This window comes from Cyprinodon tularosa, unplaced genomic scaffold (assembly GCF_016077235.1).
Source record: "Cyprinodon tularosa strain WSP-4 unplaced genomic scaffold, ASM1607723v1 ctg99, whole genome shotgun sequence".
Taxonomy (NCBI): domain Eukaryota; kingdom Metazoa; phylum Chordata; class Actinopteri; order Cyprinodontiformes; family Cyprinodontidae; genus Cyprinodon; species Cyprinodon tularosa.
Window position 1 is genome coordinate 227,665 of NW_024039773.1, and position 25,994 is coordinate 253,658.

Sequence of the window (25,994 nt, forward strand, 5' to 3'; positions counted from 1 at the left end):
TGCAGCGTTTTCATGCATTCGTGTGGACGATCACATTTATTTTACGTCTCCGTCTTTACGACAAACTTTCTGGAAAATATTAGCATTTCGTGTTCGTTTTGACTTCGTGTGGACGGGGCCATAGAGACCTCTCACTCTACAGAATTTGTTAGTTCAAGCTCTAACGCTAAGCCCTCTTTGCGTTTTCTCGTAGTGACGCCATCCTGGAGAGAAATATCAGCTGTGCTGCTGCCATCAACACCTTTGTTCATAGATGTTTGAGCTCAACCTGTTTTTCAGTGTAGTCCTGTTTCTCTCACTGACTGGTTGGAAGAACTCACCTCATCCTTTGACATGGGAGCGTGCTCTGAGCTTTCTGTTTGTCTGCTTCTGTCTCCTTGAACCCCAGTCGGCCTCAGCAGACGGCCGCTCACAGTGAGCCTGGTTCTGCTGGAGGTTTCTTCCTGTTAAAAGGGAGTTTTTCCTCTCCACTGTCGCTACAAGCATGCTTAGTGTGAGGGATTGCCTTCGAGTCAATGAGTCGATGCAATCAACTGGTTTTCCTTAGATAGAAAACTTTGAATAAAACTGATTGTATGATCTGGTGAATTGTAAAGTGCCTTGAGATGACTGTTGTTGTGGTTTGGCGATATATAAATAAACTGAATTGAATTGAATTAATATAGTCTTATATTATTTCGAGACCTGCTCTATATTTTGTCAAAGCTGTTTTATTTTCTCTGGACTTTATTTTGTCTAAATACTAAAGGTTAACAGCTAATTTTAATTGTGCAAGAGAAAAATATCTCTTTGGAATTTATAGATTTACACTACCAGCATACGAGTAGAAACATAAATCCACCAATGTACTTTTTTTTAAATCCTTTTTTCAACGAGATAATGCATAACCTCAATAAGGACTGACTTAATATAAAATGTTCCTGTAAAAATGCAGAGGTTAATAAAGGATGACATTAACATGCATATTATTTTTAATAAAGCTACTGATGGAGTCATGCCAGAGCAACATCCTTTCCATGTATCCTGTTATTCTGGGAGGCCAGTTATCAGCAAAGCTGCCCTGCAACTCCTCTTTACTCTGAACTGCACATTTAAACTTCCTAAACCTGTTAGTGTTTCAGTATCATTTCGACAACATCATCGTTATATTTTCTGACTTAGAAAACATTAGACTTTCGAAAGGGTTTATGTTCTTTATTTCTTTCCAGCTACCTGCTTCAAAACAGCCACACCCATTTTAAAGCACACATAAAACACTCAGTCAATAACAGCCTTCATACACAGCGAGACAGGAGAGCATCCATCTCTCAGACGAGAACATATTTGTTTTTCTTGCAGAGCCACCTGACCTATAGTGTCACACGGTAAGACATTTGGACTAAACACACTAAGAATTACATTTACATATGTTTTTTCTTTTTAATATTCAAACCTTAGGTTGTTTTATGTTGTTTTAATTGTATCTGCAAACGATCAGATCCAAACGGATCCTCGTTGTGTTGGTTGTGTTTTAGGAGATAGTTTGGTAAGCTCAGACTGGCACCATCATGGGGAATGAACAATCTACTATTGAAGAGGTAAACCAGGTAAAATCCTACTCCTACCATTACCCTTTCAGCACCTTAAACTTTGCAGATGACTTCTGTCCGGCTGCAGAATGGAGAAAGTGCATGCATCAGAAACACTGAAAGTCCTTTTGGAAAATGATAAAGGTTGTTTTGTTTTTGTCATCTGTCCAAAGAATGGGTCGATTCCAGAAAAACATGAAAATGGATCGGTGAACGGCATCTCCGCAGGCATTACATCCAACGGATTGGAGATTGATGGTGACTTTTCTCTTTGCTTTTTATTTAGATCATTATACAGACTCAGGTGCTTTGTTTTTTTCCTGCAGAATGAGAAAGATTATGGAGTGATTTTTGATCCATTATTGTTGCAAGCAAAGAACGTGTTGTTAAATGAAAATTTGGAAGATATGCAATTTAGATAAGAAACTTTGAAAAATGTTTTGATACAAAAAGGGTTTGAGTTTGATTTGCGTTTGGGTTCGATTTGCTGTTTTCTCAGAGTTTTGTTTTTCAAATTATTCTCACAATTGTCTTTTTTAAAGTGCAAATTTTTCTTTTATTGTATTTTGGTTTTACGAGATTGAGTTTTACGAATTGCAGCAACAACAGTGTTGTTCCCTGCAGCAACAACGGTGTTTTACGAATTGAGTTTTACGAATTGCATTCTCTTTACATATTACGCTATCATCCAGGTCATAGTCTTTTTTTTTTTTTTTTTACTTTTACGGCTTTACATATTACATTCTCTTACCTTTAAGCTCAGTACAAATGCTAGAAATTAAAGTGCACAATTACCAACAAAAATGTTGTTGCTACTGTCCATACACTGCAAAAAATGGAAATCTAAGTAATTTTTTCTTAAAGTAAGTGCATTTTTTCTCCAATTGAGGTTGAAAGTGAGACTTTGCCAATGGAACAAGAAAATTTACATTTAAAATAAGAAAAAACAATTGCATTATCTTATTTCAAGTTCATATTATCTAATTATCTTATTTTAAGAGTAAAGATACCAATTTCATTGGTAAATCCTCGTATTTACCTACTCAAATTAAGGATAAATACACTTAATTTACGAAATTTTTACTTATTTCTAGAGTGTTTTTGCAGTGTATGGAAAAATAGAAATGCACCTTCACTGCTCAATCCTGAGTAAAGCCCCCCCCACAGAACAGACAGGAATGTGATCTGAAATATGCAATAAAAAAAAGCATTTCAAAACTCAATTTGGAAAAAGAAATTAAAAAAAGAAAATACTGAACGAAATTAATATATTGAAAAAAAACTAAATCTGAGAAAACAGCAAAGTTACTCTCAAAAAACATTTTTATTTAATCAAAAAACTGTTCATATTTTCATTTCTGGATTGGATGTTTTTAAAATTCCAGTTTCCAAACCTGTTCTTTGTTTACAACAATAATGGAACAAAATTCACTCCATACAGCGATGCAAGGAAATGTATCCATGATCCTCTCCCAGTTTCTCACAGGCTAAATTGGTCGACCTACTAAATGTCCCTGTTTGATTTACCATTCGGACTCATAAGTCTCAGCAAATACAGCGGCTCCCAGCCGGGCTCTGTGTCGGATTTCGCAATGTAAACTCTAGGCGTAGCCTCAGATGATGACAGGGAGCGACTATTTGATCTGTCACAGTGAAGTTTGTCTCCCTGCAGCAACAACAGTGCTGAGCTATTTCCACTTGCTCTCAAGTTTGTCTAAGAGCTTTAATGTTGACCCTGGAGACACAGATGTCACTTTCTTCCTCTGACTAGCCCATGTTTCCTTCACCAAGAATTAGACATTGGAATACCAATTAAATGTTGCATGGAAGTGGATTAAGATCCTCATGTGCATTGATGCCAGACAGAAACATCTGTTCAATTATTAAAAAACAGCAGCACAGATTCTATCGTATTACTTTCTATAAGTCTGTTTTAGTGATATCTCCAACATAAACATTGTGTCTGTCTGGTTTCTTTGGTTTTTGCAGTGAAGAGTGACATCACAGTCCATCAGAATGGCAAGCCTCAGACACCAACACTTGAGACAGAAGCTGAAGCGGAAAGTGTGATTGTTGAACCGGATCCTCAGCCAGCTCCTGCAGAAGGTGTCTCTGAGTTCACCGACGCCCCCGCTGACAAGGAATCGGTCAAGAAACACAAGGAGAAAACTCATGGTTTTGGGAAACTCTTCAAAAAGAAAGCAGCTCGTAAAGCAGAGGAGGGGAAAGATGAGGATGGAGAGAAAGAAGATGAGGCATCAAGTAAAGATCAGCTGGATGGGAGTCAGGTTCTCACTGATCCTCCGCAGGCGAGTCCAAATTCCTCTTCATTATTTATTTAAAATAACATGTTTGAATCTTTGAAAAAAAACACTTTATAATTTCTTTTTAAATTAGTTCTACACTGCAAAAACCATCTAGAAATAAGTAAAAAAAAATCTTAAATCAAGGGTATTTACCCTTCATTTAAGCAGATAAATAAGATGATTTGCCAATGGAATGACTATTTTTACGCCTAAAATGAGATCATTAGTTAATATGCAATTAAAATAAGACAAAGCAATTTTTTTTCTTATTTTAATTGTAAATTGTCTAGTTCCATTGGCAAAGTATTCCACTTACCTCCTCATTTTAAGAAAAAATGCACTTAATTCAAGCAAAAATGACTCATTTAGATTTCCATTTTTTGCAGTGTAATCTAACTTTTTATGTATTTAATGGGACATTTAATAATTTTATAGTACATTTTATAATTTAATGTTTTGGATAGATAAATGTTTAATCTACTTATATCATGAGACATTTATTTATTACATGCTTTGGAGAATTTTATCATTCTCAATCAATTATCAATCAATGTGAAAGTAGGGGCGGATTTAGGAAATTTGGGGCCCTAGGCAAAGAAAAGCAGGGGGCCCTCTGAATTTAAAAGACCACACATAAAACAGACCCATTATACAGATAGAGAAATGTTAATAGAATAGACATCCGTTATTTGTTCTAGGTTTTGTCCCTCTCTTCTTCTATGTTTTGTACTCAGCTGACTTTTCATGCTGCCTCAAAAGGAAAGATTTTTTCCAAGCACTAAGCTCACTTAGCTGATTGCTCCTTCCTGTGTTTCCAAAAAGGCCAAAGTAAATAACCCAGTCCTTCTTTTCACTGTAGACAAGCCATGATCTGCTTATCTGTTCTCCATTTTTCATTTGGATGAAATAATAGCTGCATGAATCATGACAGCAAACAAGATAGAGGAGAGCAGGAGGCGGGGTTACCAATCTGCTCGCTCTGGAGAGCAGAGTTCGCTGCTTTTAGATGTTGTTGCCAAAGTCTCCTGTAGCAGAAAAAAGTCACTAGATTTGGCGCTAGGCGCTTTTTTTTAAATAAAAGTGCTAGAGGGGTCTGAAAAGTCGCTAAATATAGCAACAAAAGCTATACGTTTGCAACACTGCTCTTCTCATCGTTTGTTTTTAAATGGTTTGCTGCTGTCTGTTTGGACCTTTCTGAACATGTGCATCAAATGGACTGATCCAATATGGTCGAAACTGAAGAGGGGGGGCTGAGACACACTGAATATTGTAAGCGTTCTGATGGCATTTTAGCCAAAGGATATTTTTTCGAAATCATAGATAATGTGCACAAATAAGGAATAGTTGTATTAACTATAAATGTAAGCAGAGTTTTATCGGTCCCCAGGAACTTGGAGCCCTAGGCAACTGCCTAGTATTGCTTTATGGTAAATCCCCCCCTGTGTGAAAGCAATCTCCTGATCTAAAACTTGGTGTCCTGAATGCTACATTAGAATTGCATTTCTCTCCTCATGTCTCCATACTGCCAAGGCATTCAGACTAAAACTTATCAGTCTAATTGAAATTAGACATATTAGCATTAGACTAATTAGTTAAGTTAGCTTGCTTACTCTACTTCCTGTTTACTACAGCCAGGTTTAACGTCAACGTATGACGACTTTACACTTTGCAGGGTACATAATCATTGTGAAATGCAAGGCAAGGCAAGGCAAGTTTATTTGTATAGCATAATTCAGTACATGGATAATTCAAAGGGCTTTATATGAATTAGATAAATAAGAGAAATAAAAGCATAATGAAAGCAAATAATGATAAAAAAGAAAAACATTATGCTTCTGCACATTATCCTTGAACCTTGAATCTGAGGATATCAATACTGGAAAGTCCTTGAAAGTGCTTGAATTTGATCTTAGCCGAGATGTGAGAACCTAGGCGGAATTTCAACTGAAGAAACGGATTGCTCTCCTACATCCACCTTTGACACAGCCAATCAGCTTTTTACCACACCTCCACAAAAGCCAATCGGCATCCAAAGTTCATCTTAAACGGCCTCTGATCCGCTGTGTGGCTTCACTTAGATGGCCCCTCCTCCACCATCGTAGCTAAAGCTTCATCAGTTTCATTCCTCTTGGACTCTTACTGCATTCCGCGTCTCATTTCAACCGGTCCGGCAGAAGACCGCCATGTTGAGCCTGGTTCTGCCAGACGTTTCTTCCCAATGGGGAGTTTTTCTAGCCTGACGTAGTCCTACTCAATTCTAGTCAGAATATGAGTCTGATACTGCTCCATAGAGCTGTGATTATGGGGCGTGTTTAGAACGAACCAGGAAAAAAAATGCCTCTGCACTCAATTGGATAGACCTACAACCAATAATAGCAACGGAGTGCGTGACGTATGTTAAGCGACGCATAGTTGTTGTCAACAAAAATCAAAGCGTGCAGTTGCACGCCTAGAATAAGAAGATGAGCCTTGATCGCGTTTCTCTGTTCCTCTTTTAAAATTAATTTGCTGTCGATATCTTCTAGAACAGACCTAATAGCAGAATCTACTCACCTCAACTCTCCAGCGGCAGCCATTGTTGTTGTCACCCAAGCGCGCTTTGGTGACGTGGTTGATTACGTTAGTGTTGATCATCTGTCCATCGTCGTATAAAGCCCGCCCTGACAATTTGATTGGCCCGCCAGATATTGTGCGAGCATCGTCGCGCTACTGTTGAGCAATGCCAGACCGAACTTCCCGACCTCAAACGTTGTGGGCGGGACTACGTTCGGAATGGCACCCAGGCTAGAGTTCTTCCTCTCCACTGTCACTTCATGCTTGCTCATCATGGACAGGTTTTCTTAACCTGTGTTTTCCAAACTGGACTTCCATCTTCCATGTCCCTGAGTGAAGTAGTATCAGCTCAGGCAGTCCACTGGATCTCTCCATAAAGCTCAGGAGACCGTCTCTCCAACCAGCAGTCTACAGACTGACCAACTTCATCTATCTCCACTCCACCACCATTTTCAGGCCTGGGGGGGAAACAGCCCTTTTCTTTGCTCCTGTTCATGCATATCTATCAAACTTCAGCACTATGTTTCCTGCTGAGGTCTGAGCACCAAACACCAAGTAATTGTATCAATACATTTCTTCTAATTGGCTTTTCTGTCCGTGTGAGTTTTTCAGATTGAACTGCAGTTAATCTAAATCCTATTCAGAAATCATCCTCAGTCAGAATCAGCTTTAATCTCCAAATCTGTGCACAAACAAAAACTTGCTTAAAACCGAGACATTTTACGTGTATTTCTCTCTAAAAAGGAAAGTAGAAATATTTCAGGGCATCGATAGTCGACTTTCCTGATATCTCAGAGAGCATAACTCTTACACATTGTTGAATATCAATGAGTGAGGGGTGGGACACACACACATTAATAAAAGGCCTGATTGTTGACAATGCCCCGAGTAGGCAGAGGCATGGTTGGAATTGTCCTCCCATCTCAATGCTGCAATTAAGACGCTCACTGCTTCCTCGCATATCAGCTCCACTGCTCTACCATCCTCCTCAAAGGCCCATTCTCTGCGTATAGGAGTCAGCAAACGTAACGCAAGAGTCGGCACCTGTGACTGAGCCAGAGATCGGAGCGACTGCAGAGTCCGGTCCAGAGGAAGAGACGGTTCCTGAGAGAGAGTACGGAAACGCTGAGCCTGAGGAGAACCGAGAGGAGGGCGAACCAGAAGAGAACCCAGTTATGAACTTCTTTAAAACACTAGTAAGTGAGGTTTAAACACTGCTGATATTTTGTAATAATTGCATTTTAACAAAAAGATGTTAAAATAAAATAAACAAAGAATTAGTTTGTTTTTTTTAACATTGCAATGCCTTGTTGATTTAAAATAAGAATGTGAATAATGTTATTTTTTCTAAATATAAGTTCTAATATCATCATTTCAGTCTATAAAAGCTCTAATTCAATGTTTTACTGTAAATGGGATCATGATGACAGTGCCTGATGGAAACCCTACAACAAGCAGCCATTGTATTTCCTCTTCATCATGCTGTCTTTTGGATGCATGAGGTTTTAAAGAGTTACCACTACCCCAGCCCCATGCTAATCAAGTCTTTGAACATGCGGGAATGTGATGGACTATTGTTCGTCCCATCGGGTGAGCTCACAAGGGAGGCCTGTGCCTCTGGAAGTTGAGATTGGAGAGCAGATAGTGCGAGGGCAGGCCTACGCCATCTCCGGAGCACAATGGCCGTCACAATGACAGCGCATGTACTGTACATGCTCTGTCAGGGACCTGAGTGTGGACTCTGTCTGCTGGACTGAGCTTTGCATTAGGGCTGAATTTATCAAAAAGGCTTCTGTTTTATAGAAATAATAGTTGGTGCAACAGCAACCACATCCTCTGGCTGGGAAGGTTTTTTTTTTACAGTTCTGTTCAGGACATTGTGACACATTTCTGTTTTTTTTTTTCATTTTCATAACAGGTTACTCCCACTAAAACATCCAAAAAGGACACAGCTGGTCCAGATGCAGCAAAAGATCAGGTGATCAGACGATCAGTGCTGGATTTATTATCCTACCTGTTTTCTTTTCCTACAATTGCTGATTATCATACCAGATTTATGATCCCAAAGTTGTAAAAAGTGTGTGAAAAAAATGCAGGGAGATACACTGGAAAAAACTGTAATCTAGATAAGTAATTTTTTCTTAAAATAAGTGAATTTGTTCTTGAATTGAAGAGGTAAAAGAGACATTTTGCCAATGGAACAAGACTATTTACACTTAAAATAAGAAAGCACAATTGCATTGACTTATTTCAAGTGCCTTTTATCTAAATATCTAATTTTAAGAGTAAAAATACTCTCATCTCATTTACCTACTCAAATTAAGGGTAAATACACTTAATTTAAGAACTTTTTACTTATTTCTAGGTCGTTTTTCCAGTGTAATTACTGTGCAAAAATGGAAGTACAAGAAACACTGGAAAAACTATCAAGAAATCAGTAAAAATGTCTTAAATTAAGTGCATTTAGTCTTCATTTGAGTCGGTAAATGAGAGTTTGCCTATGGAATTGGTATTTTTACTCTTAAAATAAGATAATTGGATAATATGCACCTGAAATAAGACAATTCAGTTGTGTTTTCTTATTTTAAGTGTAAATTGTCTCGTTCCATTGGCAAAATGTCTGTTTTACCTCCTTAATCCAAGAACAAAAGTGCTTATTTTAAGAAATAAATGACTCATCTACATTTCAGTTTTTTCCAGTGAGGTTATTTTCTCTTGGAATATCTTGTATTTTCCAATAATTTGAGCATTAATTTACCAGTTAAATGGGATAGTTTGTATTTTAAAAAGAGAAAAATAACTGTTTTCAAATGCATAATGTTTATTCATCTTATATTACAAGCAAAACCATGTAATCAATTGATGGATTATTTTATTCACCTGCTCAAAAGAAATATTGTTGTTTTTCTCGGTAGCGAACAACTTTCTGGGAATTTCAGTTGGAAAATCTTGTTCTATGGAGTGAATTTTGTACCATTTTTGTTTCAAAGGGCACGGTTTGTATGGAAATTTTAAATATAAATGCAATCCATACAAGAAAGTTGATAAAATAATTTAATAAAAAACAGATTTTGAGAGTAACTTTATTTCACTTTTTTAATAAATAATTTTTTTCAAATGTAATTTTTTCAAAATTCAGTTTCAGACTGAGTTTTATTAATTGCATTCTTCTCACATTGCATTTCTTATTCTCCTCACTTCAAGCATAATACAATTTCTCGCTCTTGACGTGCAAATTAACCAATAAAGATGTTGTTGCTACCGTCCAGCAGACCAATAGAAATGCTTCTTCGCTCCTCACTCCAGGGAAGGCCCGCCCCCAGAATTGAGGACGACGTGATCTATGAAATTCAATATGAATAGAATGCCATTCATAAAATCTGAATCTCAATCTGAAGAAGACAATCATTAAAAAAAATGAAAATATAAAATTAACATTAGATAGAATATGGCACAAATATTAATTAAAAAAAACAGCAAAGTTATTCTCAAAGCCTTTTTTTTTTATCAAGATCTTTTTCAGAGTTTCATTTCTAGATTGTATTTATTTTTCAATTTTTTTTATGAAATGTGTTCTTTGCTGCAACAATACTGGAACAAAATTCACTCTGTATAGGTCAACTTTTTGCCTTCTTTGTGATTGGATATAATTTCACATAACTTACAGAAAGTTAAATATTTGCCACATAAAAAAAGTGGAAAATGAACATTTTTATTTGCTTCTTATTAACCCCATATTTTTAACTGCTTCTTTTTTCGTTGCTAAATAGTCGCAGAAGGAGACCCCACCTGCAGCGACCACAACTGTGAGCATATAACCCAAAGCAGCATATCAGTTCCACAGAAATGTTAACAAAATTAAGCTTTCCGTCTCAAACTCTGCTTACTGTTAAACATTACTGTGTTGTTAGCTCTGTATCAATATTTATCAAAAGGGATTGTTTAAAGGATTATTTTGTGTTCTGAACAGGTTGCACAGACATCAGAGCAGCCTGCAGCACCCAAAGGAATGCCTGCTCCACCCCCACCACCCCCAGAGCCGCCAAAGCTGGAAACCAAAGGAGAATCAGCTGCCAAAGCCGTAAAGCCGACGCAAAAAGAAGAACCGAAAGCTTCCGCCAAAGAACCCGAGTCCTCAAAAGGAAAATCGTCTCTGAGTAAATTCTTCCGATCAAAGGTAAAGAAATATGTGAAGATTCAGTCACTACAAATATGAAGACATTTACACAATGTTCATTAGAGATTCATTGAAATCACTGATATAAGGTGAGAAAGGTCAAAGCCAAGTGTTTCATTTAGTAACGCAACATTTATACAGTAGTTTATTAAACCCTCAAACTGACTCATCTGGCTGTGATCTGGGCAGAACACTGCAAAAACGATCTAGAAAAAGGTAAAAATGTCATTAATTAAGTGTATTCACCCTTAATTTGAGTAGGTAAATTAGAAAGTTTGCCAATAGAATGAGTAATTTTACTCTTAAAATAAGATAATTAGATAATATGCACTTGAAATAAGACAATGCGATTGTGTTTTCTTATTTTAAGTGTAAATTGTCTTGTTCCATTGGCAGAATGTCTCTTTTACCTCCTTAATTCAAGAACAAATGCATTTATTTTAAGAAAAAAAATTACTTATCTAGACTTAGATTTTTTACAGTGAAGCTGGTTTGTCTGAAGGAGGCGGAAAGATCTTCTTTCTTAGCTGATGCAGCACTTTCATAAAGTCACCTTTATCCTGTTTTAAGTAGAAAAAAAAGATTCTTAGCATTTTAATGCTAATCTGGCATGAAGAGGTGGACTACCCTCTTCAGGAGCGTGAGATCGATAGACGGATCGTTGCGGCATCGGCAGTGATGCGGTCGCTGTATCAGACTGTCGTGGTGAAGAGGGGGCTGAGTCTGGGGGTAAAGCTCTCGATTTATCGATCAATCTACGTTCCCACCTTCACCTATGGTCAAGAGATCTGGGCAATGACTGAAAGGACAAGATCCTGAATGCAAGCGGCCGAATGAGTTTCCTTCGCAGGGTGGCTGGGCGCACCCTTCGAGATCAGTCACCCGGGCGGAGCTCAGTTACCCGGGAGGAGCTCGGAGTTGAGTCGTTGCTCCTCCACGTCGAAAGGAGCCAGCTGAGGTGGCTCAGGAATCAGTTCCCGGTCGCCTCCCTCAGGAGGTGTTCTAGGTTTGCCCTATTGAGAGGAGGCCCAGGACAGGCTGGAGGGACTGTGTCTCTGACTATGTCGCATCAGGGGCCCCCCAGAGTAGCTGGAGGAGGTGTGTGTGGATCGGGAAGTCTGGGCATCTTTACATAGACTGCTGCCTCCAAGATCTGCCCCCGGATATAACAGATGCACTGGAAAAAATCGAAATCTAGATAAGTCATTTTTTTTCTGAAAATAAGTGCATTTGTTCTTGAATTGAGGAGGTAAAAGAGACATTTTGCCAATGGAACAAGACAATTTACACTTAAAATAAGAAAACACAATTACATTGTCTTATTTCAAGTGCATATTATCTAATTATCTTATTTTAAGAGGAAAAATACTCATTCCATTGGCAAACTATCTCATTTACCTACTCAAATTAAGGGTGAATACATTTAATTTAAGAACTTTTTACTTATTTCTAGATCGTTTTTGCAGTGCAGTAAAGCTCAACTTTATTTCGATCTTACCTAGTCATAAATTGTTCCCTTTACAAACTCTCTTGACCGATGTGCAGAGAGGAACAGGTTAAAGCCTCAACTTGGCAGGTTTAAAAATCACAGAGTCTGAGTAGATTATACTGGAGATTTCTGACAATATTGTAGAGACATGGGCGGTGTTGGTGCATGTACTGTTTCTCATACATGCAGATTTAAACGCAATAAAAAGCAGTTAAATTCTGTCTTATCTCCAGCAGTAGCAGTACCCCTGTGCCTTGAGGTGTATGGCAGTAATTATATTTAGAACTTGCGGAAAATAAAGAGAAAATAGAAAATGTGTTTCTCGATAAGTTATTGGTATGAAATTCTTTTTATTTGCAAAGAATTGCTTTTAACCTCAGAAATTCAACTAGTAAGTGTTAATAAGAAATTGTTTTTTGCAAAAGCCAAACAAGATTTGCCAATTAAGTGCAAATAAAGCTATATCCTCTTACACTTAAATTCAGATGTCATCAGCAAAAGTGTGTCTTGAAAGCTAATGCCATCTGGATTTACCTACAAACCTAAATATTTATATGGCAGAGTGAATTCCTCTTTCTCTACTTCATGCATACTTGACAAAAATAAGCAATGAATAACACAATCAAACAAGGATTTTAAAGTAGCAGATTTAACTAAACTTAAGCATTCCTTTGATTTTCTACAGGCTGTCAAGGATGCAGCACAGCCAGCTTTTGAAGTAGAAGTACAGCCAGTTGTAGAAGTACAGGTAATTTTAGAGGCTGTTTGTTTGTACATTAGAGTAAGTGCATAATTTCTAGTGTAATAAGCATTTAAAGGAATAGTACACCCAAAACATGATTAGCCTTCATTTTCTACTCACCCCCATGCTGAACAACACTCTGGAGTACTTTTTTGATATCTCAAATGCATCTGGAGATCTGGGAGGCTTCTTGCTGTCTGCTGACATTCAAATAATGGAGGTCTATGGCGCCCGAGGCAGAAAGGTCCATAAAAGTCCACAAAAAACGTGTCAATATTCCTCCATACTGCTCGTCCAATGTATTCCAAGTGTCCTGAGTGGGTAGCGTCCAGAATTTACTCTAAACGAAGTCATTTAGAATGTTTTTAGAGCATAAACAGTAATGAATAGGATTTCCTGAAAGCGCCAGATGAAAGTGCGCATTCAGTGTCTGCTCTGCCGATAATGCAAGCGTAGAAGAAGAAATGTGCTGTTTACCTGTGCAAAGAAAGAAACAACGAAAGAAAAATGTCTGAGGACTTCAGTGTTGAGGAAGAGCATGAGTTCTTTGCCGAGCTGAATGCGCACTTTCATCTGGTTTGGTCTGCCGCGGTTTCCGTAGCCTCGTGAACGCGCTTTCAGGAAATCCTATACACTACTGTTTATGCCCTAAAAACATTCTAAATGACTTCGTTTCGAGTAAATTCTGGATGCTACCCACTCAGGACACTTGGAATACATTGGACGAGCAGTATGGAGGAATATTGACACGTTTTTTGTGGACTTTTATGGACCTTTCTGCCTCGGGCGCCATAGACCTCCATTATTTGAATGTCAGCAGACAGCAAGAAGCCTCCCAGATCTCCAGATGCATTTGAGATATCAAAAAAGTACTCCAGAGTGTTGTTCAGCATGGGGGTGAGTAGAAAATGAAGGCTAATCATGTTTTGGGTGTACTATTCCTTTAACAAATATAATAATTATCATTTTTATCTTGATATACCTGGGTTAAGAATATAAAAATAGTTTCACTCTGCAGGAGACAGCTGTGGAGGTACCAGAGCCTGTTGTAGAGGTGCAGGTAAACAAACAAAAAAGAATGAAATTCTTTTGGTACAAAAGTTTAAAAGTATTATATATTGCAATTAATATGCATTTGCTGATATGACTGAATTATAAGGTAAAAGCACAGGAAACTGCTGTGGAGTTGGCAAAACAAGTTGGTGAAGAGGAGGTAATCATCCAAGATGGCTTCCGGGATGATGATTCTTTTCTCTATTTTTCACTCTGCATGCCCCTTTAAGGTAGCTTTGCTGAAAAGATCACTTTAAATCTCTGTTGTCTCACTGACAATCCTGTTTCCAGAAAAAAAAGATTGCAAAAGTTTGAACAAATGTAAATACAACAGAATGTAATGTTGTGCCAATTAGCAAAATATGAAACAAAAACACCACAGCCCCCCTTAAAGTTCTGTAAAAAAGGCTAAAATCCATAAAGAAATAATTTTCATATTATGCCTTTGCAAATAAACACAATTTGAACTCTACTGTATATATGCAGCATTTCTAAAAATTGAAACAATTCAACAAATATAAGTTAGATCTCTGTCAAGCAAAAACATAAAGAACCTCTATAAGCTTTGAGCCCCAGCTGTCTATAAGACACTGATCCTTGCATTTCTCAGTTGCAAGGGGAGCTATAAAAACAAGAATGCTAAGCTAAGACAATTATGACTGATGTTCGACTTTTCTCCACAAGATTGAAAAAATGTCTCAAAGACAATCAAGAGTGTGAGAACTAAACTGGCTTGTACTGTAAATTTTTTTTTTTTTGTTTTAACTTCTCTTGTTTCTTTTATGCATCTGTGTGTTACTAACCTCCCTCCCCCTCAATGCTAACACCTTTTAAAAGCCTAACCAGGGACGAAGGCTGCAAATTAGCCCATGGCTACAGGCCTTATGTACTTGTACATAAGGCCACCTGTTTGGTTGCAATGTTTAATTGTACTGTCCCTGTTAAATAAACAAATAAATAAATAAAAATGAATGTAGAATTCTGCCAGAAGATCACACGAATAATAAAGTCAAAGGATTATTTAAAACACGCATACAACTTTAACATGCAAGCAAAATAAATTGTGAGATTTCACCTGAAAATACATCTTAGCAGAAGCCAAAATATGCATTTGTCACAATACACATATTTTTAGGACCAATAAGATGCAGTGACATGTATGATGTCAATGCATCAACAAAAGGCTGAAAGCTGAAGCAAAACAAAGATGGCTGCATCAGGGTTAGCAGGAATACCCTCTAATTCTTTATTAAAAATCAAGCAAAGGACCCAGGTTTTGATTTTGTGAAGAGGAAAGAATTTTGCTGGTTCCTCCCGACCGGATTTGGTGAGAGTTTGATTTATTAGTTAACTCTAGTTCTAAAATTTCAATTCAGTTTACTTCTATAGCGCCAATTCACAACACATGTCATCTCAAGGCACTTTGCAAACTGATTCATAGTTTTCTATCTAAGGAAAACCAGTTGATTGCATCGACTCATTGACTCGAATGCAATTCCTCACGCCAAGCATGCTTGTAGCGACAGTGGAGAGGAAAAACTCCCTTTTAACAGGAAGAAACCTCCAGCAGAACCAGGCTCAGTGTGAGCGGCCATCTGCTGAGGCCGACTGGGGTTCAAGGAGACAGAAGCAGAGATACAAAAGGCAGCTGTAAAAGGCGGCCCCGTCCATGAAACACACAGCCAGGCAGACGAGCTCGGAGCCAGATCCCGTGTCAGAGGATAAAGAGAGCACATCCAGTTAGTCACAGTCAGAGAAACTGCTCTTATGAGTCATTTTTTTAACACTTGTGACCTTTTACCGGAATTCTGACTTCATTTAAGATAATCTCATTTTTTGCTACTAGGTTGTTAGCGTTTTGAGCAAGACAGGGTTTTCCATGTGGTGTTGCGGCCATTTTAAGCAGCAAAAGTATCCAGATGGCAAATACATTAAACAGCCATGAACAAAACTGAAACACTAGCCTTACTTTTCAGAGAACTCCATAAATAAACCCAAAATGCTTTCAAAGCATTTCTGCACCTTAGAGTGTGAATTAGAGGATGGAATCACTTCTATATCTCCAGGGTTAAATGTTTCATTATTTTATACTACTATATATAAGGCCCTCGTGATGAACATAAAAAAAAAACAATTTATTAATTAAATTAAACCCACAGCTGATCCTCACTAAGAAAATGGTTCATTTTCTCGCCTGAAAAAAAGAGTTTTTTTCTAAATATTAAATTGAAAGTCTTTACCTTAGAAAAAAGTCTAATTTTTCAACATGTTTTTTTTTTTTCAAATTAAGTGGATCTATACGGAGCCCCTCTGATGACATGGTCAAAAAAACCTTTTAATTGTGGCCACGAAGTAGTATTTCGTGCGCACGAAGTAGTATTTCGTGGCCACGCAATAAGTTTATTGTGCGCACGAAATACTACTTCGTGGCCAGGCAATAAGTTTAACGTGCGCACAAAATACTTATTAATAATATTAATATCATTCCTGGACAACTGGGTAAGCAAATCGAGCGCGCCTTCTCTAAGGTCTAAGGCGCGCTCGATTTACTTACCCAGTCGGTCTCCGCCAGTCACGTGACATTTGTTGCTAAGACGCCATTTTAGGTGGAAAAGGCTTAGTGTAAACAACCGCAGCATAGCTAAACGAAGGACTAAAGGCCCGTTTACATAGCAGCCTGTCCAAGATAAGTCATTACAGTTAACATTAGCCTGAAAACAGGGGCGGATTTATTGATATAATTAATAAGTATTTCGTGCGCACGATAAACTTATTGCGTGGCCACGAAGTAGTATTTCGTGCGCACGAAATACTACTTCGTGGCCACAATTAAAACATTTTTTTGACCATGTCATCAGAGGGGCTCCGTAGATCTATGATGTCATAAGTTAAATCCTTCAGACTTTTTCCAGAAACAGGTTTGTGTGTGATCATACTTTCTCGCACAAGAAATCCTTTATAAACACCTTCCACAAAAAAAAACGTAAAATATATTCGGCATTCTCTTTCAGGCTTTCGTTTGTATATTTCCTTCTTTGCATCGACATGCTTGAAATTTAACACTGTGGGACCAAAAAAAAGGATATTTTCATTCTTTTCAGTGGGAAAATTGGTGGAATATGTACCATAGATCGGTAGCAGGTAGAGATAATTATGCGAAGGTTTGAGATTTTGGGGAAAATAAGGCATTTTGTTCAAAATTACATGATATTTAATTCAATTCTATCACAGTGATTTATTACAACCTGAGCCACTGATAGGAACCAGCTACATTATCTGCTGCATTAAGGCAAAAGCTCAGTGGTTTTTGTATTTGTCGTTATAAGATGTCTCAAATGTTTCTTTTTTTAGTAGATTCAAGCTTAGAAACATAAATTTGATTTGATGTTTGTTTTTATATTATATTGACAGTTACACAGATTTTTTTTTACTTTCGGCCAGAAAATGTTTGTTTTCCCCAAATTTTCAGCCTTCTAATCTTTGCAGGTGGGAAATCTGTTTTTTCTAAGACTGACATGTTTTCTGGGAATCCTTCCTTTTAGAGATGCACGATATTGGGATTTTGGCCGATATCCGATATGCCGATATTTTAAAACTCATGTAGCCGATAACCGATATCGATACCGATGTTAAAGCTGGACAAAAATAAGTAGTCATTGAAAATGGCAGTTTTGTTATCCATTTCTGACACTTTGAAAAATAATATACTCAAATATATTTTCATATGCTGGTATCAAATAGATTTTTAAAAACGCGGTATCGATCTATTTTACTTTCAAAATCTCGTGAAATTTCATCGTTCTGTTACAAACTCTCGTGATATTTTGCAAGTTCTTGTGAGATTTTGTCAGTAAAATAGATCGATACCGCGTCAATATATGAACATATAAAAATATGGCAACATTTCGTGAATTTTCGGGGGATTTCGTAGCATAACGATGACATATAGCAATATTTCATTAGTAAAAGAGATTGATATGGTGTTTTTAAATGGCAATATATCAGCATATGAAGATATTGGGATATTTTAATGTATCAATATTTTTTCCCTCGTCTTTAGAAGTTTTTAAGTCTGTAAAAAAGAAGTTTTTGAGGGAGAAGAAGTAGTATTTATTTTTTATTTTTTTTTAGACTTTAGAAACTCAGAAGCTGATCAAATATCGGGTTAAATATCGGTGGGGTGGCCGATGTCTGATATTCAGTTTTAAGGCCGATACCGATAGGGGGCCGATTATATCGTGCATCCCTACTTCCTTTTGTTGTTGCCATGATTGATTGTTTGGCCTTCCTTACTCTCTCAGGAACCTTTATCTTTTCGCTCGTTTCTGATTGGAATTGCTCCTCTTTCGAGTCGCAGGTGGCAGCTCTGGTTTTCACTCTGTCAGCTCCAGTGACGTCTGGTTTGTGCATGTCTCATGTTTTTTGTTGTCTTTCTTTTCTGTTTTGACAAAAGAAGGTGGATCCTTCCAAAGCCAGCACTCTGGAGGCAGCGGCGAAGCCAGAACCTCCTCCGCCCGTTCAAGAGGAAAAGAAGCAAACCTCCAAATCACACTTCATGTCTTTCTTCAAGCCCAAAGTAAGAATTAATTCACTTCGGATTTCAAAACCCTTGAATAGCTGTAGGTATAAGCGAGTAACAGATTGATGTGAACTTGAGGCACTGTTAGATACCATGACCACAAAAGTCCAAGCAGCCTCCACAAGTGGAGTTCGTCTCCTCAAGAAATCGACCGGCCTGGTAAATAAAATCATCCCTTGTGTGAATAGATGCATTATTAACCAGAATAATGTCATCTGAGATTAAAACTTCCTCTAAACAGCTTATTTTTACCTGAAGTGTCTCTGTTTGCTTTCACATTCAAAAGCCGTAACAGTTTGTCAGAGCGTGTGTGCTCGTCTTTCATAATCTAAGCTGTGTCCTAACAGCAGTCCTACGTCTTCAAAATGTGCCGTCGGAGTTCCTACTCTGAGCTGGAATAACTTTCCCTCTAAACAGACACAGAAACAGGCAGAGCTAAAGTTTATGCCACACCTTACAGGCTGCTGACCCCAAGAAGACGTCTCCGACCCCACCGGCCGCAGCAGAGTCCCCTCAGCCAGTGAAAGCTAAGGAGGAGCCAAAAGCTGCAGCCAAGCCGTCTGAGGTTGTTGCGGATAGCAAACCGGCGTCTGCGGCCTCTCCGGCTGGAGACGATGCAGCCAATGCGGCCAAAAAACTGGAGAAGAGGAACTCCATCCAGCTGTTCTTTAAAAATCTGGTGAGGGGAGCTTCATCTTTGACCAGGATTTATAATAGAGAACGAGAGGTACGGGTTTTCTAGGCCGACTATTATTCAAAACTAGCCTGGGTGCCATTCCGAACTTAGTCCCACCCACAACGTATGAGGTCGGGAAGTTCGGTCTGGCATTGCTTAATAGTAGCGCGAGTATGCTAGCACAATATCTGGCGGGTCAATCAAATTGTCAGGGCGGGCTTTATACGATGATGGACAGATGATCAACAGTAACGTAATCAACCACGTCACCAAAGCGCGCTTGGGTGACAACAACAATGGCTGCCGCTGGAGAGTTGAGGTGTGTAGATTCTGCTATTAGGTCTGTTCTAGAAGATATCGACAGCAAATTAATTTTAAAAGAGGAACAGAGAAACGCGATCAAGGCTCATCTTCTTATTCTAGGCGTGCAACTGCACGCTTTGATTTTTGTTGACAACAACTATGCGTCGCTTAACATACGTCACGCACTCCGTTGCTCTTATTGGTTGTAGGTCTATCCAATTGAGTGCAGAGGCATTTTTCTTCCTGGTTCGTTCGAAACACGCCCCATAATCACAGCTCTATGGAGCAGCATCAGACTCATTCTGACTAGAATTGAGTAGGACTACGTCAGGCTAATTCAAAATGGCCCTTCCCAGTCAAATGCCAGCCGAACAGCAGCCACTGGAGTGACCCTCTCCTGGCATGCATATATTATTACTCTGACTCCACCCTTTCAATGAATTATAGGGTCTGACCAAGAGAGTGTGCTTCTCTTTAGAGCTTAATATTCACAAATAATGATAGAAAGAATATTTTTTTAAGTTTAATATTGGTGTTTGGCCTAAACGTGAGCATCTGATGTTGCTCACAATGGTCCTTACTCAGGTTCAGTTGCTGCAAGAGATGGTTCTGCAAGCTGCTGAAGGAAAAATGACCTACAACACTGGCGTAACGTTCTGAAGGACTGCTGTGGACATATCCCCACCAACTTTGCCCTGGTGGGGACAGAATCCTAGCCTCGTGAGACCATTCTGATCTCGCAAGCTTTTAAGGTTTCACTCGCAGATCAGTCTGGAGACTCTTCGTTGAAGAAAATTTGGAGCCGTTCACCAAACGAACGTCCAATCAGCGTTGGCTTTGAGGCGGGTTGAGGTGTGACGCAACGAGAAGCGCGACAGTTCAGTCTAAAGAACATGGCGGCTTCAGCCGATGAAACTAGCGTTAGCGTGGCTATCGAGCATGTATCGAGTATTTCTTCACTGAAAGAAGAGCAAAACACTGCTCTGGAGGTTTTTCTCAGAGGAAAAGATGTTTTTGCTCTTCTCCCGACTGGTTTCGGCAAGAGTTTGATCTATCAATTGACTCCTCTTCGTCGTCGCTCTGTTAGTACGTCATATGCTTCGTTGATCTGATTGGTTTATTTGGCCCGTCTATCACCAGCATAGGCCAATCAGCTAACCAGTATTTTCGCCCCTTCCCAAAATTACTTCAACGGAAGGTTTCCAGATGGAAATGCGGAGCAAATCCATCTGGCGGAGTCAGGTTAACAGTATCCACCAATAATTTCCTATTTTTTTCCCCTTTCTGCTCATTTACCTGAGCCCAAGGTAGCAGAAGGTGTGTGCAGCTAACTGTGTTTTTTCCCACCTCTCGGTGTAACATCATCGGATTTCACTGACATACATAGTAGCTACGTGGTTGGAGGAGAGACACACAGCAACAGATATATATACAAGCTAGTATTGTAATGCAAGAAGTTTAAATGTTGCTCCTTTTTACTATAAAAGCTGGGCTTCTCGGAGGACCATGACTCCCAGTTACAGCTTAAAATTAACATGTTTTCCAATTGTGCAGACAGAATCAGACTGCAGAGCTTCTACATATCTTTAAATATTGTTTCTGGAATCAATATATAAGTAAAGAGGTTCATTAATCTTTTTAAACAGAGCACAAAGAGAAGTAGGGAGAGCTGCAGATTTAAGATGAAACACACGCAATAAAATATATTTCCAAGTTTACAAGAAAAAAATAGGCCATGCTATATTTAAAATGAAACATATCCATATTTTTCTGGATGGATGGAATTGAAATTGTACTTCTAGGGAAGCATGATATATCGATTTTTGCATTGGAATCGCCTGTTATTCTTTTTTTTATATATATACATTAATGTTTTTGGGCCCTATATATATAATGCATTAAAAGGCATCTCTCTAACTATTTATAAATATAAATATTAGTGTTTTATGATTCTCTTGTGTTCTCAACAACACACCAACTTGCATTACAAAGGTACACCCTCTACCTAAAGGATGCAGGCTACTTTCTTTCTCACTGTTTCTGCATTTGAATCTCATTTGTTTGACAAATCCGTAGTTCAATTTCCTCCTTTCCCCACTAGATGGCAGCATCTTATTTCTTCTCTTATTTAAAGCCCAGGCCATGCTCTGCTGAGAACAAAAGCAGCCTGGCGTGCCATTTCATGTTTCACAACTTTCGTTTTCATGCTCAGCAGTGCTTTGGTACAGTAATACTGAATTAAAGTGAACAGACTTCACTTTGTTGCCAGCATTGATGTTTTTTTGTTGCTCTTCTTGTTCAATAAACAGCGCCTCTGCAGTGCAGTTTAAGGAAACAGTGGTATAAGAGGTCATTTCCTGTTGTTAAATATAGTCATGCAGACTTTTTTTTTTCACACTGAACAGGAATTTACAGTTTTTCTCCCCTCTCTGCTTTTGTAGGGTCAGAAACGCCACTCTACAGATGCTGGGGTCCAAACAGAACCAGCGACTGCTGCTTCAACATCTGAGAAAACCAAATGAGCCCTTTTAAGTTTCCCTGTACAGATCCCCCACCCCTCCTCCCCCCTGTCTTTCTAGCTATACTCTGTCTTCATGTCTTGGTCATATTTCACCACCTCAATTCCTTTTTTTTTTTAGATGTTGCATTTTAAAGAGAAATGCTTTCAGAAGGATTCTGGACAGATTAGCACGGTGATAGATGAACAATAGGAGAAACACTGACTATAAGAAGCCATGAGTTAAAATGAAAAGTTGTCATTTAAACAAAAAGAAAAATATTTCATAACTTTTTCCACTTTTACCACCAGCTGGAAGCTGCACAGCTCTGGTTAACAAAGCATATATATATATATAAACAGAACCTAATTATTGGGCTAAACACCTTCTTTCCAACTTGGTCTGTGTAACCACCACATTCAGACTCAGTATAAGTCAGTACATGCCTTCCATCTCTTAACATGCCTTTGGTTAACCCCAGATAAAGTTCAGCTCCTCTTTGTCACAGTTTACAGTACCAGCAATGCTTTCCACAGAGTTTCCAAAGAGTTTCCAAAGCATCAAGGGCATATTTTTGGGAGAAGGGTGCAAAATGCATTTGATATAACATGGAACAAAGTGAAAACCGTTCACTCATAGTGTCCCTGGACACAGTGGGTCCTTCATCGTTATCTCCAACAGGTTCATAGCAACAGGACTGGAGCTACTGCCGCACATGTGACAGCAATCTCCCATGTTCCTCATATGATAGGGCCTGATATTTTTATTTAAGAAAAACCTCCACGCCTGAGCTAAATGTTCCATGTGTATGCATCTATTTTTGACTAATATGGAGGCTTAAGGGGGACAAAAAGATGTCAGTTTGTTGTGAGGTAAATAAATGTACCATTAAATAATGAAATGCATATGTAGCATTTCATAAGCACATAATTTAACAATAAAATGTACCATTAAATTATGAAATGTAAAGTTAAATAACTAAATTTAGCTTATAAATGATGGCGTTAGCCTTGAAATAAATAAATAATAAGTGATAACGATATATATGGAGATTAATTTATGAAAAATCACATTTAATATTATTTTTATTAATTTTCTGTATTGTAGGAAGTGTCATAGATCATAACATAGAAGGGAAGTGAAATTCCATTCTACAATTTTCAATTTTCCAAACCCTCCTTCCCATCTAACCCAACCCCATCAGAGGATTAATGCCTATTTTATTCCAAAAATGTAGACAGAAAAAGAATATAAATAGAACAAAAACTAAACATAGAACACAAATAGGATAATTAAATGTGCACCGAGTAGAAGTGACTACAAAATGAAAGTAAAAATAAAAACCATCAGCCATAAATGTTGAAGATTGGTTTAAATTTTTTATGTCATAATTTCAAAAGTATATTAATTTATTTAATTTTACATTTCATTAATAATAAATTAAGTTAATTAATGAAATATTAAACAAATTAATGAAATATTTAATGGTACAGCTATTTATCTAATCTTACATTTAATTATTTCATGGTACTTTTTTTATTCAATAATACATTTACACCTATTTATTCCATGCTATATTTATCTGATTTATTTTGTCTTCTTTAACCCTCCATAATATAAATATATTATTATTCTGCATAAGATACACATGCCATGGGGTTGATAGGGGCAGACACTTAAAACAATCTCCTTCTTTCCCATTAAGCAAAAAAACCTTATTACCAAAAAAGCACAGGTTATTTTTTTATATCGGCATATTGACATGAATCACTAATTGATGTAATTCTATTGTCAGTTTATGGTCAATATAGGGGGAAAAAAGAATATGGAAAAAAGAAAAAAGGAATTCCCGGTAGTTGAGAAATTCCACCGGATATGATCACTGCTGCCACCCTCTGGTTTAGAGGGGAACTGCTGGTTCTGGTGGTGGTGAAGTATGTTCCTAAAGCCCGGCAAACACTGTGCGATTGTTTTTTTTTTGCACGTAGTTACAGCTCACTATGTTATCACACTATGCAGCACGACGCTCTGATGCGATCTATCTGCTCAGACTGTACGTCTAAAAACCACGCTGGACTCAGCTCCGCAGTTAGATGGCGCTACTCGTCTATCCTGAAGCCAAACGAGTAGGAGAGGAATATGAAGCTCATTAAAGTGAAACGCGCTGCCTTGGCTATTTGTACAATTTTGTGCCAAAAGCACTAAAACGAAAAGATGATGACGTATTTGGACAAAGACATGGCTGAGCAAACGCGGCTACTGCGATCTGTCAATTTTACAGAAAGAACTCAATTTCAGTCATTGCATCACCGCCGTGCTTCTGTGTTTTTATCTGAGAGGAAGAAGAAGAATCCTTGTTTGCGTACTGAGCGATTTGCCCACGACGCTCATGATTCCTGATCGGGACGTGGTCGCGAGAGGCTGATCGCCCCTTGCTACCCCCCCATTATATACGACACACAACTGCACTGCAAAAAACATCTAGAAATAAGTAAAAAATGTCTTAAATTAAGTGTATTTACCCTTAATTTGAGTACGTAAATAAGATGATCTGCCAATGGAATGAGTATTTTTACTCCTAAAATAAAATAAATAGATAATATACACTTGAAATAAGAGAAAGCAATTGTTCTCTTCTTATGTTAGATGTAAATTGTCTTGTTCCATTGGCAAAATGTCTCCCTTACATCCTCAATTCAAGAAAAAATGCATTTAATATGAGCAAAAATTACCTATTTAGATTTCCATTTTTTGCAGTGTGAAAAGTTGCTCCAAAAAGGGCTGAAAAAAAAACACACAGTGTAAACCCAGCTTAAGGGAGCAATTAATTCTCTTGTAGGAGTGTCCAACAGTTGCCCATGGGCACCCCCCGGCCCCCTTCTAGCTTCACCCCTGGATCGTAGAAATAGACTTTCAGACTTCAGGTAGAAAAAGCTGTTAAGGAACTTTTTCTTGTTATTTTTACAGGTTAGAACTTTCACGTAAGGTGGAAAAAGCTCTGAAATTAATCTTTTTAAGTCTCCCAACATGACATTTTAACTTGGGCGGGCAGGTTGGATGGCAACCTCACTGAAATGTATTTTTTTGGTCATATAAGTACCCCGATAAGCACAGCATTGAGAGTGAAACCTTTTCTACAAACATGCAGGGCGTATCTAACCTCTTCCCTGTCCATATTTTAACATACTGGGCTTTTGCAATATATAATCACCTGTTTTGCTTTTAGTATTTAATCCCTCTGCTAAAAAAATCTAAGTAGTAACGCCATATAGGTTATATTATAAGTGTTATGAGGCAATTCAGGCAGTTTTGGTAGCAGAGTGGTTAAGACAAAACTGAAACTGAAGGTATTAGGAAAAAAATAGAAGAAATAAATAAAGAAGCGGCATGTTTATACAGCTTTAAGTGTGAACTTTAATACAAAAGTCAGTGTGTGAACATGATATGAATATATCATAGAACTGAAATACATGTAAACACAATCTTTGTTTCCCCCTGGGGAACTGATCGTAAATACTAACGGTAACAAAAACACGTGGTATGGTTTGCTTCGTGTCATTTTAGTCAATGTCTTTTTAGGGTGTCCGTTGTTGGTGTTTGTTCCATGTAAAATAACATGTTTCTGATTGCTTCTGTGTACGTCAGCATGTGTAACTCTACTCATCTAGGAGATAAATAAAAACCTTCAACCTGAAACTGATCTCAACTTGTCAGCTTTTACTGTGAAACTATTGAGAAACATTCAAATGAATTAGAGGGCGTTGCAGGAACGTCAGCAGCTGTGAGTGAGCAAAAAACAAGACAGACAAGCCAATCCTGGTGAAGAAAAGTGAAAAGATGAGGTGTGAGGATACAGAGGAAAATATGTCAGTTCGCCGCCAAAGTTGTGAATCATCCCTAATTTATTCATCCTTTCCTTAGTTTTTGTTTCTAAGGAGTGATCTGGTCCTGATATGTTTGAAATCCTTCTCCAGGTTTGAAAAATTTGCAGTTTTTCTTTTTGATGCTGGTGAAGATTCTTAGTCATGCAGGTCATAGTTATTCCAAAAT

General features: G+C 38.0%; 1 protein-coding gene across 9 annotated transcripts; it reads left to right on the forward strand.

Annotated features, from left to right (window-relative positions):
• Window positions 1-1,258: 1,258 nt before the first annotated feature.
• bcas1 (brain enriched myelin associated protein 1) lies at window positions 1,259-23,190 on the forward strand. 9 transcript variants are annotated; one of them, XM_038276034.1, is made up of 15 exons: window positions 1,264-1,364; window positions 1,515-1,586; window positions 1,742-1,826; window positions 3,558-3,877; window positions 7,441-7,623; window positions 8,346-8,405; window positions 10,198-10,233; window positions 10,398-10,604; window positions 12,779-12,841; window positions 13,854-13,895; window positions 13,995-14,048; window positions 18,342-18,464; window positions 18,546-18,626; window positions 18,928-19,146; window positions 21,888-23,190. In XM_038276034.1, exons 2-15 carry the CDS (start codon window positions 1,548-1,550, stop codon window positions 21,966-21,968), a joined length of 1,593 nt encoding a protein of 530 aa, XP_038131962.1. In that variant the 5' UTR covers window positions 1,264-1,364; window positions 1,515-1,547; the 3' UTR covers window positions 21,969-23,190. The 9 variants fall into 9 exon arrangements, with proteins under 9 accessions (XP_038131968.1, XP_038131966.1, XP_038131962.1 ...); XM_038276037.1 differs by having other exon boundaries at window positions 1,515-1,577; XM_038276035.1 differs by having other exon boundaries at window positions 1,290-1,364; window positions 1,478-1,586.
• Window positions 23,191-25,994: the final 2,804 nt, after the last annotated feature.